Source organism: Balaenoptera ricei, chromosome 16, assembly GCF_028023285.1.
Source record: "Balaenoptera ricei isolate mBalRic1 chromosome 16, mBalRic1.hap2, whole genome shotgun sequence".
In the NCBI taxonomy this organism is placed as follows: domain Eukaryota; kingdom Metazoa; phylum Chordata; class Mammalia; order Artiodactyla; family Balaenopteridae; genus Balaenoptera; species Balaenoptera ricei.
Window position 1 is genome coordinate 12,230,048 of NC_082654.1, and position 15,881 is coordinate 12,245,928.

The 15,881-nt window shown below is 43.3% G+C and overlaps 2 protein-coding genes and 1 pseudogene across 2 annotated transcripts in view; 2 read left to right on the forward strand and 1 right to left on the reverse strand.

The window, feature by feature from the left end:
• Positions 1-9,676, forward strand: part of EIF3A (eukaryotic translation initiation factor 3 subunit A) — a 31,935-nt gene extending 22,259 nt beyond the window's left edge. Inside the window, exons 17-22 of the mRNA XM_059900609.1 lie at positions 126-310; positions 2,708-2,796; positions 3,345-4,060; positions 6,453-6,678; positions 7,392-7,573; positions 8,443-9,676. Coding sequence (XP_059756592.1) covers positions 126-310; positions 2,708-2,796; positions 3,345-4,060; positions 6,453-6,678; positions 7,392-7,573; positions 8,443-8,672 — 1,628 coding nt within the window. The 3' untranslated portion in view covers positions 8,673-9,676. The remainder of the gene's footprint in view (positions 1-125; positions 311-2,707; positions 2,797-3,344; positions 4,061-6,452; positions 6,679-7,391; positions 7,574-8,442) is intronic.
• A 401-nt stretch (positions 9,677-10,077) lies between these two features.
• LOC132350972 (voltage-dependent anion-selective channel protein 2-like) lies at positions 10,078-11,307 on the forward strand (annotated as a pseudogene).
• Positions 11,308-13,711: 2,404 nt separating this feature from the next.
• On the reverse strand, positions 13,712-15,397 carry NANOS1 (nanos C2HC-type zinc finger 1). Its single transcript, XM_059900177.1, has one exon. The coding sequence runs from the start codon at positions 15,369-15,371 to the stop codon at positions 14,502-14,504; it is 870 nt and encodes a 289-aa protein (XP_059756160.1). The 5' UTR covers positions 15,372-15,397; the 3' UTR covers positions 13,712-14,501.
• Between the last annotated feature and the right edge of the window lie 484 nt (positions 15,398-15,881).

The following is a 15,881-nucleotide window of genomic DNA, read 5'->3' on the forward strand; positions in this document are numbered from 1 at the left end:
TGTAAAATTCTTAAAAAGAATTTCCTTCTACATTATGCTGCCTCTTTAATACCAGAGAAGTAGACCTAGCACTAGGGGAAGCGTGCAGGTAGGAGGCACACTTTATAACCTGATACGTTGTACAGAGCGGGAAGAGAGAGAGCGTGCTGAACGGGCGAAACGTGAGGAGGAGCTTCGAGAATATCAGGAGCGGGTAAAGAAATTAGAAGAGGTGGAAAGGAAAAAACGTCAAAGGGAGTTGGAAATTGAAGAAAGGGAACGTCGTAGAGAGGAGGAGAGAAGACTTGGTGATGATCCACTTTCTAGAAAGGTAAGTATAGACAGCACTCTGTTTTTATGTGATGTGTGTTTATCAGCCAGGTCTCTTGCATGATGCATTGGTCAATGCACGTGTCAGTGTCTGGGCTTGGTGTTTTAAATCACATTATTCACATTTCTTTTTAAGTCTGGTATTGCTTTGTCTTCCCAAAGACAGAAGGTTCCTAGAGGCAGTGGGGAGGGGATTAGAGTTGTCTTAGCAAAGTTTGGATTTTATAATAAGCTTTAGTTTAGAATACTTAATTCAGTAAGAACTAATCCCATGAAACTAAGTATTTGACAAAAAGTAACATAGTCATATGGAAAAGGGACTGTTTTGGTTCCTTGAAAGGAGTTACTGTGAATTAGGAGGATGATGTGAGGGTACTCAAAGATGAATCTGGGGGACCAGCAGTATTCAACATCCCTTTAGGAGCTTGGTAGAAATGCAGAATCTCAGGCCCAATGCCAAATCTTCTGTTTCAGAGTCTGCATTTTAACAAGAGTACCAGGTGATTCAAATGCTGGTCTAAATGTTTATTTTTAATATGCATTCATGTCCAAAACTGACCTGTGTTTCTCACTTTATCTTGTGTAAAGGGGGTCTCTCTTTAATCCCCTCTTCTCGTGGTGGCATTGTACCTACTTAACCACAGTGTTTTGAACTCCTCCCTCTCCTTTCTGTCCCTATGCTCCTGCCTTAATTCAGATTGTTTCTTTTGCCTGTATTACTTTTGGTCTTACTATTTTCCCTGATTGTAATCTTGCCCAGCTTCAGATCTTCCTCTATACAGTGGCCTGCTTGGTTTTTCATAATGCATATTTGATTGTTAGCCCTGCTCTTGGTTTCAGACCTTCCTTTGAGTGGTACTCATTGCTTAGAGCCAAAGGTAAAAAACATGCCTTAGCAGTCAGGGCCTTTTATGTTTATTGCTTTTTTCATTAGCTTCATCTATCACCATATTCTTCTTAGTCACCTGTACTTTAGCTGTTCTGAGCTCGTTTTATGCTTTATCGTGTCTGTGACATCTGCCTGCATGCGCTTTGTTTTTCCTGGGATGTGTCCATGCTGCCCTTTAAATAAAATACTGCTTATTTTTTAAGGTTAGAGGTGAGTAGCTGGAGGTATCTGTGCCACACCTGTATCAAATGCTTAATTTTACTGGAGGACCTGCTACTAGTTATCTATGTAGCCTTCAATTTGTTTTATAATATATAGGTAGATTTTTAGTTTTGTTACTCTTGTTGCTAATTTTTATATTATGAGTATTCTTTTTCTGTTGGGCACAAAATGCTGTGTGTATGTGTGAAATCAGAGGTACAGTGTTTGATTTGCTACATCCTGTTAATTTGCTTCATCTTCTGAAGTAGATGAGGTAAATCACCCGTGGTTATGGATTTCTAATTCTTTTCTTTTCGTTAGTTTTTGAAATTCTGTGTTCATCCTTTTTTTTTGTTGTTTCTGTTTGTGGGCCCCCCTCTTCCCTTTCAGTTGGAGAGTCTTTAGTTATCTGTTAATGTTTAACATGGTAACTAGTATATGCAGCTTTATTCCTGACATTTGGTTTGGTGTTTTTTTATTTGCTTCCATGTCCCTGCCACTCACCCCTTCCTTTCTTTAAGCCAAACTTCAGAAGTTTTCTCAGCTCATTTGTTGTGCTTTTCTCTATTCTTTTAGTGATTACCATCTATTCTTTTCAAAGTCTAAGCTTTCAGTCTGTAAATTTTGAGAACTCTTCCCTCTCTTCAGAACAAAACAAAATTTTGAGCACACCTTAAGTTTTATTGCCCCCAGTGCTTTAAAACAGTGCTAATCTCTCTATTTAGAAATCATTTAACAGTGTTACAACCTTGTTGGCAACATGATTTAGTTTAAAATATGTTTACACGGTATATCACCTTTTCCCCTTTGCAGATAAGTTTTTTTGTTTTGTATAGTGTATATTTTATCAAGTATTTTTGTGTATGTCTCAAAAGAGGTTTTGTTTTTCTCTCTCAGTTGAATAATGGTTCATTGGTTTGGCCAGTTCAAAGTCATCCTGCTCCAGAAGATTAGAGACCTGTGTTCACCATCCTAGTACATAATGGGAGGAGGGTTCTTGATAATAGTCTTGGTCTTGTTACTTTTGTAGATACTCTGCTTTATTCCTTGGAAGCTCTGAGCATATGGTCTGTTATTCACCCGTTTTGGCATGTGTGCCCTATCAGGATTCAATTTACTTAGAGCAGAAAACTTAGGGAAATTTTTCCTCCTTTTCTTCCGGCCTTTCACAGTCCATCTCCTTTAATGTTTCACTTATTCTTTTCATCTCTTTGTCCTTTTGTTACTGGCTCTTTGAGATTCCTGTTCAGTATGTTGATCAGTAGTGTTGCTAATGTAGTGCCTCTCATTAACTTTTGCTCAATGTAGGACTCTCGTTGGGGAGATAGAGATTCAGAAGGCACATGGAGAAAAGTACCTGAAATAGATTCTGAGTGGAGAAGAGGCCCACCAGAGAAGTAAGTAGAGTTAAGGAAAATAGTACCAACAAATCATAGATCCTGTTAATATCTTATCAGTGTTTTTCTCATTTGGTTTATTTTGTAGGGGTGGGGAAAAGGGAGTCATGAAGAATTGTACGCATGTCTATTACTGAAATGTTTGCTTCAGTGCTGCTGTAATTACTGACTTATAAATATCTTGGGAAATATGTGCTTCAGTTTTTTTTTTTTTTAATTCCCTAAACTAATAGTATTGAGGTTAGAGTAAGAATGAACAGTTGCATAACATTTTTCTCATCGTTTTGAAAGCTTGTAGTAATAGATTTAGAAATTGCTAAGGTATTCCTCATAAAGTGCAGATACCTTTTAAAGGCACTTGTCTGCTTATTGGTTTAATTGTTGATGTAAGATTTTGTGTTGTTTTTTAGTGGAACATACTCTTTTAGGAGTAGGATTAATGAATTTAGACTGAAGTGATTTTTAGACGTGAGTAACATCACTCCCAAAAAGATCACCTGCTTTTAAGAAAATTTACTCTTTAAGATGTTTGGCTTGTTACTCTGTAGGGAGTGGAGACGTGGAGAAGGGCGGGATGAAGAGAGGCCTCAAAGAAGAGATGAAGATCGACCAAGGCGTTCGGGGGATGATGAAGAGAGAGAGTCCTCTCTTAGACCAGACGATGATCGGGTTCCCCGGCGTGGCATGGATGACGACAGAGGCCCAAGACGTGGTCCTGATGAAGATAGGTTCTCTCGCCGAGGGACAGACGATGACCGGCCTTCTTGGCGTAATGCAGATGACGACAGGCCTCCCAGACGAATTGGCGATGAAGACAGGGGTGTCTGGCGTCAGGCGGATGATGACAGACCACCTAGACGAGGACTGGATGAGGACAGAGGAAGCTGGCGAACAGCTGATGAGGACAGAGGACCTAGGCGTGGGATGGATGAGGACCGGGGTCTGCGCCGAGGAGGTGCGGATGAGGAGAGGTCATCCTGGCGGAACGCTGACGACGATCGTCCCAGGCGGGGCATGGATGACGACCGGGGTCCCAGGCGTGGGTTGGATGACGATCGAGGACCTTGGCGGAATACCGACGATGATAGATTTTCCAGGCGCAGTGCAGATGATGACAGATTTTCCAGGCGCGGTGCAGATGATGACAGGGGGCCTTGGAGAAACACGGATGATGATCGGATCTCAAGACGGGCTGATGACGATCGGATTCCTAGGAGGGGTGATGACTCAAGACCTGGTCCCTGGAGACCGTTTGTCAAACCAGGTAAAATTCTGGTGTTCAAGAAACCAGATTGGATGCTTTATAGATGTAATCTGCTTGATGTGTTTGCAAATACAACGTGAAATTCTACACCAGCTAATCTCCGCTGCTCTGTAGAGAATAGCAAGTTATTTCAAACAAGGAGCTCAGATCTCAGGTGACAAATTACAGTTTGATTGTTAAGTAAGAAGTGTTCTTTTCAACTGAAAAAAGTGAAATTTTAACAGATTTATGACAGAGGTTGGGCTGTATTACTACTATTTTTAGATAAACTGGTCTTTTATCTTTCCTTGAATATTTCTGCAGTGACTTTTATGTCAAAAGCTTGCCTCTGAGATCTTTCACACCAAAACAAATAGCTTCACCCCCTTTTCTGCTTTAGTGATATATGCACTTTGTTTTCCCTCTTCCTTGTTGACTGCTTCTTTGAGGTCCCTTCCTTCTGTACCCATCCCTAAGTATCGGTGTTCTTCAGGTTCTGTCCTGGACTAGCCTCCTCATATAAATAATGAAAAACAAAATATACTTAACTAAACATTTGTCTGTACTCTTGCCAACCATGGGATTATGTTCATGAGAGGAGCCCATTTCTTTACTTTGTCAGTCGTAGGCCTGCTCATCCTTTCATACTTTTTATTATTCTTGAGTAATGTATACAGGTCTGTGACTTCTGTTACTGTCTTCTCCAGATGACTTCTCCCCTTACCTTCAGACCTGTGTTTCCAACTTTATATCGCACCTGTAAGTGTTACTGACACTTCCAACTCAACCCATCAAAAGTGAACCCCCCCTTCTCCAGTACACGTACACACACACTTCAGGGGCACCACTGTCCATCTAATTGTATAAGATGGCAGTTCTTTGCTGTTTCATCCTTTTTCTTACATCTTTTCGGTAACCATTGTAATTTGTTCTAAATGCAAATTTGAGCAGCTTCCTGCCCTTTATCCTTAGTGCTTTCTGTGGCATACTTGTGTTTCTTCTCACTTCATTCCACTGTGAAGCTTTGTGACTTTGGGAAAGCCACCTAACTTTTCTGTGCCTTGTGTAAAATGGGGATAACAGTCTAGTACATTCTCATTAATTCGTGATAGTGATGTAATATAAAGTCAGTGAATACTGAACCATTGCTCTTAAGGGAAGTACCAGGTTAGGTTTCTGTGAGCCCTCTGGTCAGTTTTTCAACCAGTCAACACATAACCTTGTTTTATTTTTCTGTTTAAAGACACTTTATTTAATGTATATTATTGATTCATTAGCATTGAACTTATGGCCAACAGCACTGTAACTCATTCCTGAAAGAAGCTTATCTAACACGTGTATTTTTTCCCTAAGACATATCCATTGCCTTCTTGTGCTTGAGACTGCTGGGGCGTAGGGCTGGTGGCGCACTTAAAAACTGAAATCGCCAACAAAAAGCACAAAAATGTGAAAATGTGGCACTAACTAGATCACCAAAAGGCTACTTGTTTAAAGTAGGAGAACTGCAGCAAGAAGACGGCATTGTCTTGTTTGACCTCAGCTGACAACAGGCCCGTCAGGCGACTCAAATATTTCGTCACTCTGTATGTGTCTGCGAGCGACTTGTAAAAGTGCTAGAGTATTAATTTTGGGATTATAAATTTTAGCAAGTAGCAAATTAGCAAGTATGGAATAATCTTCTTAGCTCAGTGCTATGGGTAGGATTGAATGAGCTAATACAGGCAGAGGCTTTAGACTAGTTCTGTGGCACACAGTAATATAAATGTTAGTGACTAATAATTATTAGCCTTGCAGCTGTAATACATTTTCATTGAAATCTCTGCTTCCTTTGGTTTCTTTTTGTGTGTGCATGCATATGTGTGTGTACATGTATATATTGTTTCTAGATTTGGACATCCCATGGATAAGTGTGAGATATTGAGCAGGGCCAAAGGATTTATCCTTATTTCAGGACTTTTTACGGGTGGTAAATGGTGAGGGGCATGAATGTGAAAGGAAAGAGTCTTCAGTTAGAAAGGTTTTGAAAATGTTGCAAGGTATAAATGAACTAGTAATTGGGGTTCTGCCTCTCAGAGATCTAGATCCTACCCCTCACCCTTTGTTTTCTGCTTAAATGAGTTGTCTTTACCGTCAGAACAGATTTTTATACCTGAAATCTCTGCATATGGAACATTTAACCTAGGCTATAAAAGTTCCTATATGTTATATGTTAGAAAAACAATAATAGGTAGTCATAAATAGGAGTTGGTGGTTCCATGAAATGAGGTAAATGAATTTAGTTGGTTTTTTTAAAATGAGGTAGAGTGTCTTAAATTAATTAGCATTTGTAATGGTGATGGATTAACATCAAGATTCATGGCTGCCAATCTGTTTCTTGAGTGGAAAAATTTTTTTTTCTTTTTTAAAAACATAGGTGGATGGAGAGAGAAAGAAAAAGCCAGAGAAGAGAGTTGGGGTCCACCTCGAGAATCGAGACCATCAGAAGACCGTGAATGGGATAGGGAAAAAGAGAGAGACCGAGATAATCAAGATCGCGATGAGAACGACAGGGACCCGGAGAGAGAAAGAGACAGAGAGAGGGAGAGGGAGAGGGACAGAGAGAGAGATGGGGATCGCGAGGACCGCTTCAGACGGCCGAGGTTTGATATTCTAATTAAAAGAAGTGTCTGTGGCATTACACTTAGGATTCTTTTAATGCTCTCTTATGCATTCCCGACTGTTTTCGAAAAATGGTGCTCATCCCCTTCACTCCCCCCAATTTATCTAGTAGAATCATAGTGTAGATTTAAAAAAATTTAGAGGTCATGTTAATTGAACCAGTTCCCTCTCTACAGAGTGAGGACCTGGAGGCTGGAGCTGTGTGGCTGGCTGTGGGCTGTGTAGCTCTATGGCAGTGGAACCAGTCGAGGTTCTTCACTGCCAATTGCTTTTCCCTTGTGGTTGAGGTCAGTTTATTGCCTTTAAATTATTAAAAGCCTCTTTACTTTTATTAGTAGTAAGAATTCTAGCTTACTTCCTCTGGTCAAAGTGGCTTTGTACTAATCTAGACCGGTACAGTTCAGTACAGTTTCCTGCAAGGATGAAAATGTCCTGTATATGTAATGTTCATATGGTAACCAGCAGTCACATTCGACTGTTGAGCATTTGGAATGAGTAATGAGTACTGTGTTGGACAGTGCAGAGCCAGGTGTTCTCATTTGACCTCCATGCCTGAGGCATCAGTTTGAGGTCAAGTCACGAGTTTAAACTTTATTCCTGTTATTATTTGCTAACTTGGATATGATATATTCACTTAAACTTAACCCGTAGAGTCTAATGACAGAACTTAACGTGTCATTTTGAATGGCTACAGGGATGAAGCTGGCTGGAGAAGAGGACCAGCTGAAGAATCTTCAAGCTGGAGAGATGCAAGTCGTCGTGACGATAGGGATCGGGATGACCGCCGTCGTGAGAGAGATGAGCGCCGTGATCTAAGAGAAAGACGAGATGACAGAGACCGAAGAGGACCTCCTCTCAGACCAGAGCGTGAGGAAGGTAGAGATGTTCTTTCTGTATGACCGCTGAACACTGGAGAGCCGTAATATATGAGGGAATTCGGGGTTTTGCTATGTCTTAAATTTGTATGAACACCAAAAACAAGATGGACAAGTAGATCTTTTATTTCATTTAGAGTTCAAGGTTCTCACAAACTTACTCACTGGTTGCTTTGTGAAGTTTAGCTCATCTTTAAATTCAAAGTATAGTAGTAGACTAATTCAGTGGTGTAGTAAGCAATACCTATATTGATTTTACAAAAAGAGTTTATTTTATGTAAAGAAGGAAAAAAGTAAGGTCCTGGTAGATAAGCACAAAGTGTCCAACATTCTTTCTCTGGAATTGTAACAATGGAAGCTTTAGTGAAAAGTGCTTTGTTTAAAATGAGCGTAGCACTTAAGTAGTTGCCTCACAAGCTTTTACTATTTGGTTTGTTACAACCAGATTGTAAGGGTATTTCTTCTTTGATAGCCCTAATGAAATACATTGTTTCATTTATTTGCTGTTAAATCTTCAACAGGAGCCAAAAATCCTTTAAAAAATTTTTATTCAGCCAGATTTTTGTCACCTTATCCTAAATTTAAAAAAAAATTAGGACACTTCCCAGGCCAGTGATTTCTTTTTGCTTGCAGACTTATATTTCTAAGTCTGTATATTGTTTTAAAGGTTTTTCAGAAATTGTATCAAAATGATTAAAGTGTATTTAGCTTTTATTGTTTGTTTTTTTTTTTAATGAAGATTCTCTATCACTATTTTCAGTACAGGATTTCTGAGTAATTTGAGGCATTCCTTTTGCTTCAGCTCTGTTTAGTCTGAGCTAATAGCATACAGTACAGATTTATTCTCTCTCCTTTTTTTTAAATTAAAAGTAAGTTCTTGGAGACGCGCTGATGACAGGAAAGATGACCGGGCCGAAGAGCGGGATGCCCCTCGTCGTGTTCCTCCTGCGGCTCTTTCAAGAGACCGAGAGAGAGATCGAGACCGAGACAGAGAAGGTGAAAAAGAGAAGACCTCATGGAGAGCTGAGAAAGATAGGGAATCTCTTCGTCGCACTAAAAATGAGACTGATGAAGATGGATGGACCACAGTACGACGTTAAGTCTCAAGATAATGTACTCAAACTCATGTCTTTACATAGGTTTGATGACATTCAAGGAAATATTATACTTGTGCTTCAACCAATCTAAATTGGACTCTTTAATGTCTCACCATAACACAAAAAGCATGAACTTGTATTAATCCTATGTAATAGGTTGATCATGCACCGTATCCACAGAAGGTTGGAAAACCATGCCATTTTTTGGAATTTGAGGTGTTGCATTGTTTCATCAATCATTTGTTTACAAAAAAGAAAAACTAAAAAATAAATTTAAAATGGGAATTCTTCAGGTATTCAGTAACACCTGTATCTTGGTATAGAACTGATCTTTTTTCTTTTGATTTCGAAATACCTGATATTAATTTGGAATGAAGTAAGATTCTGTTCTAGAAAATGTATTTGAAGACGCTAAAGCAGAGAGCTGAAACAATTCTCACACCACTAGTGGTTGAGACATACCTCTAGGTATTTTGAGGTATTTACTATTTACTAAATTTAGAAAGTTTTTAGGTTTACTGTAAGTGCAGTAAACATTACACACACCGGATACAGAGGAATTTTCGGTAGATTTTACTTGAGAGAAGGTGAGTATAAACCAATTTGCAGTCATTATTGTAATGACAAGAATACTGCTAAAGTGTGAATCCAAAACAGATACAGCTTTTAAATTTTAAAGCATTTGGTAAACTGTTGCTGAGTTTTTTCTGTTGCCAATAGCAAACCGCTTTTCCATTTATGGAGAATTCATGCCTTTCAAGCATTTTAAATATGACAATATTTATAAATGTGTGGTTTGGAGGAATTGTTTAAATTGTTTTTCCTAATTTCCTTTCTCTTCAGAATAGATTCTTTCACCAAGTAATTTGTAGTAATGACTGTGTTGACTTCAATTTTGGAGTGTAGTAGCTATGTTAAAGATTAACTATTTGGTCTTATTGAAGCCAACACAGAACTTGCTGCTGTGTTTTTTCTTCAATGATAAATAAAATACTTAGAGAATTTGTTTTAGTGTTGATCTGTGGTTACAGTCAAAGTGTTTTGTTTATAATGCTGAGCTTGCGTATTCAGTTGGGATTTTTTTTAACTTGAGTTTTTACCAGTGCTGTTAAATTTCTCACTGTTGGGTATCAAAGAAAATAACCTAAATATAACAGAAAGCAAATGTGGCTAGGATGTTTCCACTAAAACGTCCTCCTCTATTCTGTGATAATGAACCCCTCAGTTTCCTTGTAAAGCTATCCTCTCTGTGAGTACGGTGTGTGTGCAGTGTACATCTTGGGTTTTCCCCTGAAATTAGAAAAATCATAATTGGTTTCACAGAATGTTAGTTGCAAATTTATAGTGGCTATAGGCACTTACATTCTTCCTGGTGTGAGTAGTGGTGAGAATTTCTGTTGGTATAGCCTTAAGGCCAGAAGAGGGAGTATTGATGCTTTTTTAAAACTTAATCAGATGCAGCCTCTCCTTTTCGATGTTAACAATGATAGAAACCACTTTAGAGCTGCAGCCAGACCCCGAGCGAGCTGAGCGGACTCAGCTTCTAGCCGGGCGGCAGCGGCGCCTCCCCCTCCCCCCCAGGAGACCACCGGCTCACCTCTCCCCTTGGCCTCGCCATAGTGACCTATGGACAGAACTGCCCGCAGCCAATGTGTATTCCTCCATCATATGCTGACCTTGGCAAAGCTGCCAGAGATATTTTCAACCAAGGATTTGGTTTTGGGTTGGTGAAACTGGATGTGAAAACAAAGTCATGCAGTGGCGTGGAATTCTCAACATCTGGTTCATCTAACGCAGACACTGGTAAAGTTACCGGGACCTTGGAGACCAAATATAAATGGTGTGAGTGTGGTCTGACTTTCACAGAAAAGTGCAACACTGATAATACTCTGAAATCGCTCTTGAAGACCAGATTTGTCAAGGTTTGAAACTGACATTTGATACCACCTTTTCACCAAACAGGAAAGAAAAGTGGTAAAATCAAGTCTTCTTACAAGAGGGAATGTATAAACCTTGGTTGTGGTGTTGACTTTGATTTTGCTGGACCTGCAATCCACGGTTCAGCAGTCTTTGGTTATGAGGGCTGGCTTGCTGGGTACCAGATGACCTTTGATAGTGCCAAGTCAAAGCTGACAAGGAATAATAACCTTGCAGTGGGCTACAGGACTGGGGACTTCCAGCTACACACTAAGGTCAATGATGGGCCAGAATTTGGAGGATCAGTTTATCAAAAAGTATGTGAAGATCTTGACACTTCAGTAAACCTTGCTTGGACATCAGGAACCAACTGCACTTGCTTTGGCATTGTAGCTAAATATCGTTTGGATCTCACTGCCTCCATTTCTGCAAAAGTCAACAACTCTAGTTTAGTTGGAATGGGCTACACTCAGACTCTGAGGCCTGGTGTGAAGCTTAAACTGTCTGCTCTGGTAGATGGGAAGAGCATTAATGCTGGGGGCCACAACCTTGGGCTTGCCCTGGAGCTGGAGGCTTTAATCCAGCTGAAAGAAACCTCTGGGAATGGATATCAGAAGACATGGCCTTAATATATTTCCAGTGTGACCAGCGGGCTTCCCCTGCCTCCACCCAGGAAGGTGATCAAAACAAAGGATGATCTAAAGAGCTGTGTTTTAAATACTTAGGCAGTTACTTGTTAGCTGGTTTCTAGTTGAATTGGTTATCTAGTTACCAATGCTGCAGTCGTGCAGTCACCTATACATTATTTAAATGTATTTAACTGTTAAATGTGCTACCCACCAATAATGAAATAGACCTTTATGAAAACTGTGAAAAAAAAACACTTTAAAAAACATTTTTCTTAATATCTGGATTTCAAACAAGTGAAAGTCTTAAAAGGTCCTCTTTTGTGAGGAGAGGGTCTTTCCTTTTGTACCAAGTGAAAAAACTTGGGGCAGTTACCTGCTCTGTCTTAAGTTACTAGAACAGGACTGTACCTGGGCCATCACAGATCGGCTGCAGCAGACGATTCATTTACGCTGATTTGTTTAGATGAGTTACAGATGCGTGTCTGACAGTTACGTTTCCAGGCTAGTCTGCAAACCACCCTTCCTGCCCAGACCCTTTTCCAGACGTCCTGTTCTCCCAAGTCCTTTGTCCTGGGTATTGGAATCAGAGCACAGGATATAAAGGCAGAAGAGTCTGCAGCTGCTTGTGATCCTGCTCTCCGGTTTCCACTGTCAAGGCCTCACAACCTCACCCCGCCCCCAGTGCTTATTCACAGGTGTCAAAGGAAAGCTGAACGACCCACCTACTCACTGTCTTCCATGTTGCCAGTGGTTTCTGCATTTTTAGATGGGGATATTATTGCTGTCAATATGGATGGGTCTGAGGGCAGAGACAGCGGCCCAAAAAAGACTCGACATCCTACTAGTTATCCATAGTGGCTACCAGGAGGAGGTTGGCACCTATATGGTGTGGCATGATTTGGCTGTAGACTGATTCATGATTTCATAAGTCTAACTGAAATATACAGGAAATTAATGGAATGTTCATACTGTAGCTAAGAACAGATTAGAAAATTAGGACTAACACTGAAACTTTCTTTGAAGTACATGTGTATTTGTGGTATAATTTTAAAATATAAAGCAGTCTGTGCCTGCACAGTTGGTGAAGCTCTTTTGAGGATTCCATACTTTTTTTTTTTTTTTTGGCCAAATATGCAGTCTGTTCTTATGAAAACAAGTAATTTTGTCACACTATTGTGGGTACTTTTTAACACTTCAAAAAATTGGGTTTCTTTTACCCTAAATTTAGCTTTTCAAGTGTTTAAAACATGTTTCAGATCGAGAGTTGCTTTTAAATGTATTAGCATGGTTAGTAAACTTTTCATAAGAGATCTCTACAAAACTACTGATATTCCCTGTTCATGCTTAAAATACTGGGAGTTAAAGTTAGCTGGAGAACAGGCAAGTTTGGGGGGCTGATATGGTTAAGTCACCTTCTTAACCATATCTTCTGGTCTGGAGAATGCACCCCTCAGTTAATAATGACTCTTGAAAAGGTACAATTAGAGCAGTGGCAAGAGGTAACAGGAATTCACGTTGACCTGAAAACTCCTTAAAAAGCAAGTCTAATTTAAACTGGTATGTCTTCTAGCAAAACTGAAGAAAATAAGTTAATTTCATGGTTTTATTAAGCTACTTGAGTCCAGGCCGAGTCAAGTGGATTATTTTTTCCTGACCAACAAATCGTCCCCGTCCATCCCCCGCCCATGCACCTTCCTTTGACCAATAAACGCTCATAGCTATCCCCCAGTGTTATTTACGGCAGCTTCAAAGGATGTTCACATCAGGCAAATTTGCTGCGGAGGAAGTTAGTTGTTTACCATGAAAGCAGTCTAATTTTTAATAACCTAGCTAAGTAAGCTCTCCTGGAACCTCTATAGACTAAATCTCTGGCTGGTATTTTCAGATAGTGATTTTATACATTTCAGATGACTTCATCTTAATTCATTTCCATTTTTGCCTTTTATGTCTGTCCTGATGGTAGATATGGTGTGGTGCTCACTACAGTGGATTTGAAAATGAGGGTGGGAGGTTAAAGTAGGAGTCAAGCACCTTTGCTAAGGATTAGATTTAATCTCATTTATGGATAACTGGTGGGATTCCAGAAAGAGAAGGGTAATCTTCCAGTGAGAATGGGAACATGAGAGGCTGTGTTCCTTGTCTCCCGCCCCCCCCCCCCCCAATAGTTCCTTTAATTAGTGCTTATACCAGTTTGAGGACTGCCTGTGATGCCTAAAGCCAACATAGCCAGAGTGGAACCTTCCTGAACCCAGGTTATTACACTGACTTTCCAGAGCTCAAAGGATTCCATCTTACATTTAGTTTGAGAGGCAACAGCTGGAATGAGCTTTCCACTATTTAGGAACCCTGAAATTGAGCAATTCAGACAGTGAATTAATACTGCTCCCTTTTGATCTGAAGGATGACAAATGTTCTGAAAAACTGGAATGGGGTGGGGGGCATAGACAAAAGGCCAAGTACCAGAGTTAAAGGCAAAATTAATGAATTAACATACTGTATAAATGCACAAGTTTTTTTAAACAGCACCATTTTCAAGTGTATACACAACATTATAACTTGGCACGACTTTTAAAGGTGGAAAACGCTAGTTGCTCGTTCAGTAATAAAAGATATGGTACATAAAAGGATAAGGAGCTGTATTCTACCTGCTACATCCAGCTAGGACAGAAACAAGCCACAAGGAGGGAACACCCACCCAAACTAATACTGGAAAGTTTACTAAGCCTTCACTTAATGATACTACCAGGCAGGGGGGTTGCTTCGCCTGGAATTATAATTGATTAAGGACAACAGAAATATTACTTGTTTCAAACAATAAAAGTCATTTTGCTGACATTCCATAAAATCGCCAGTTAAGTTCAGTTAAGAGGCTTTTAAAAAAATATTCTAGACCTAGTAAAGTGCCTCCATTCATAAAATTAAACATCCAAGATTAGATTGAGACAATTTCATACTGATGCGCATCTAAAATAGGTCGACGTATAAATAAACAGCGCCTCTAAGTTGCCACATTTCAGTTAGCGGAATACCCAGCCTTCACCGTCTGGATGTGCACAAACTAGAGATAAATCAAGACTTTAGCGTCTACTCTCAACCGCTCTTCGACAGGAAAGTACTCAGTACCGTCGGCTTCCTTTGAGAAAAACAAGACGACATCCCAAGTTGAGCCAACTGCTGAGCTCCATGCTCCCCAACAACAAGGGAGAGTGCGCAGACCAAATACGAGAGTAGGCAGGCGGCGACCCTGGTGGCGTCAGGTGGCAGCAGCAGACCGGAGCCCGGGTCCTCAACGCAGCTTCTTGCCGGGCAGGCCGTCCCTGGCGCTGCGCGGCGGCGGGCGGGCGGCGGGAGGCGGCGGCACTTTGGACAGCGGGCAGTACTTGATGGTGTGTGCGTTGTCGCCGCTGGCGCCGCACAGGGGGCACGTGTAGCGGCGCAGCACGGGGCACAGCACTCGCCCGTCGGGTCCCTTCAGGATGTGGGTGGTGTAGAGCGCCACCGCCTCCTTGTTGTTCCGGCAGAACACGCACACCTGCAGCTCGGGCTTGAGCAGCCGGGCGGCGGCCGCCCCGGAGGCGGCGTGCAGCCTGGGCTCAGCCGCCCACGCCGCGGCCCGCTCCTCGCGCGGCGCCACTTCGGCGGTGGCAGCAGCGGCGGGCGCGCAGCCCAGCAGCACGGCGGCGGCGCGACCAGCGAACGGGCTCAGCTCGGCGAAACGCTCCTCCAGCAGCCCGGCCTCGGCGGGGTCCGCGCACAGCTCCAGCGTGCGCAGCTCCAGCGCGCCCCCCAGGTAGCGGCCCCGGGATCCCAGCTCGTCGCTGTCGTCGTCGTCGTCGTCGTAGTCGGGCGGCCCCAGCGCGGGCCCCAGTGTCCCGGGCCCAGCCCCAGCGTGGGGGGAGCAGCACGACGAGGAAGGAGAGGAGGGCGGGGAGCCGTCGCCGCCGCCGTCCCCGCCGCGGGCGCAGCCGAAGCGCGGCTCGCCGTCCACCGCCTTGGTGATGAGCGTGGCGAGCCCCAGGTAGTCGTTCCACGAGCTGAAGGGCTGCGGGTGCACCGGGCGCTGGGAGCTCACGTAGCGGGCGCTGGGCACGAGCGCCATGGGCGGGGGGGCACGGCCGCGGCGGGGCGAGCGGGGCGCCCAGGGGAAAGCCTCCATGGGCGGGCTGCGGGACGCGCGCGCCGCCTCCCCGCCGCCGGCGCGGGCCGGACGGAAGGGACACGCCGAGCCTACCCGCCGGCCTGCCTCGGGGTGGGGCCGCCTCGCCGCCTTTTATCCGGCCCCGCTCCTCCCCGCCCCCGGCTTCGTCGCCTCGGCCCTGCCCCCTGCCCTCCCCCGCCCCGGCCACCTCGCCCACCTCGCCCGTGCCCCGGACCGAGGCGGAGCGGAGGCGGACGCGCGGGGGGCGGGCGGGCAGGCAGGCAGTGAGCGCGCTCCGCTCTGGCCCGCGCGGCTCCCGCGCCCCACGCGCTGCGCCAGCTTCGCCAGCTGCGGGGCGGCTTTCATTCTGGGAGTGGGCGGGCGAGGCGCCGCCTCGGGCCGCTGCGCTAATTGGCTGCCGACCTGAGCCCCCTGCGCCACGGGCGCCGCTCCGGACGCTGATTGGTGAATCGGGGGAGGGGACGTGCCCTACCGCGCAGCTGGGAGGGGAGGGGAAAGTAGGGGAGA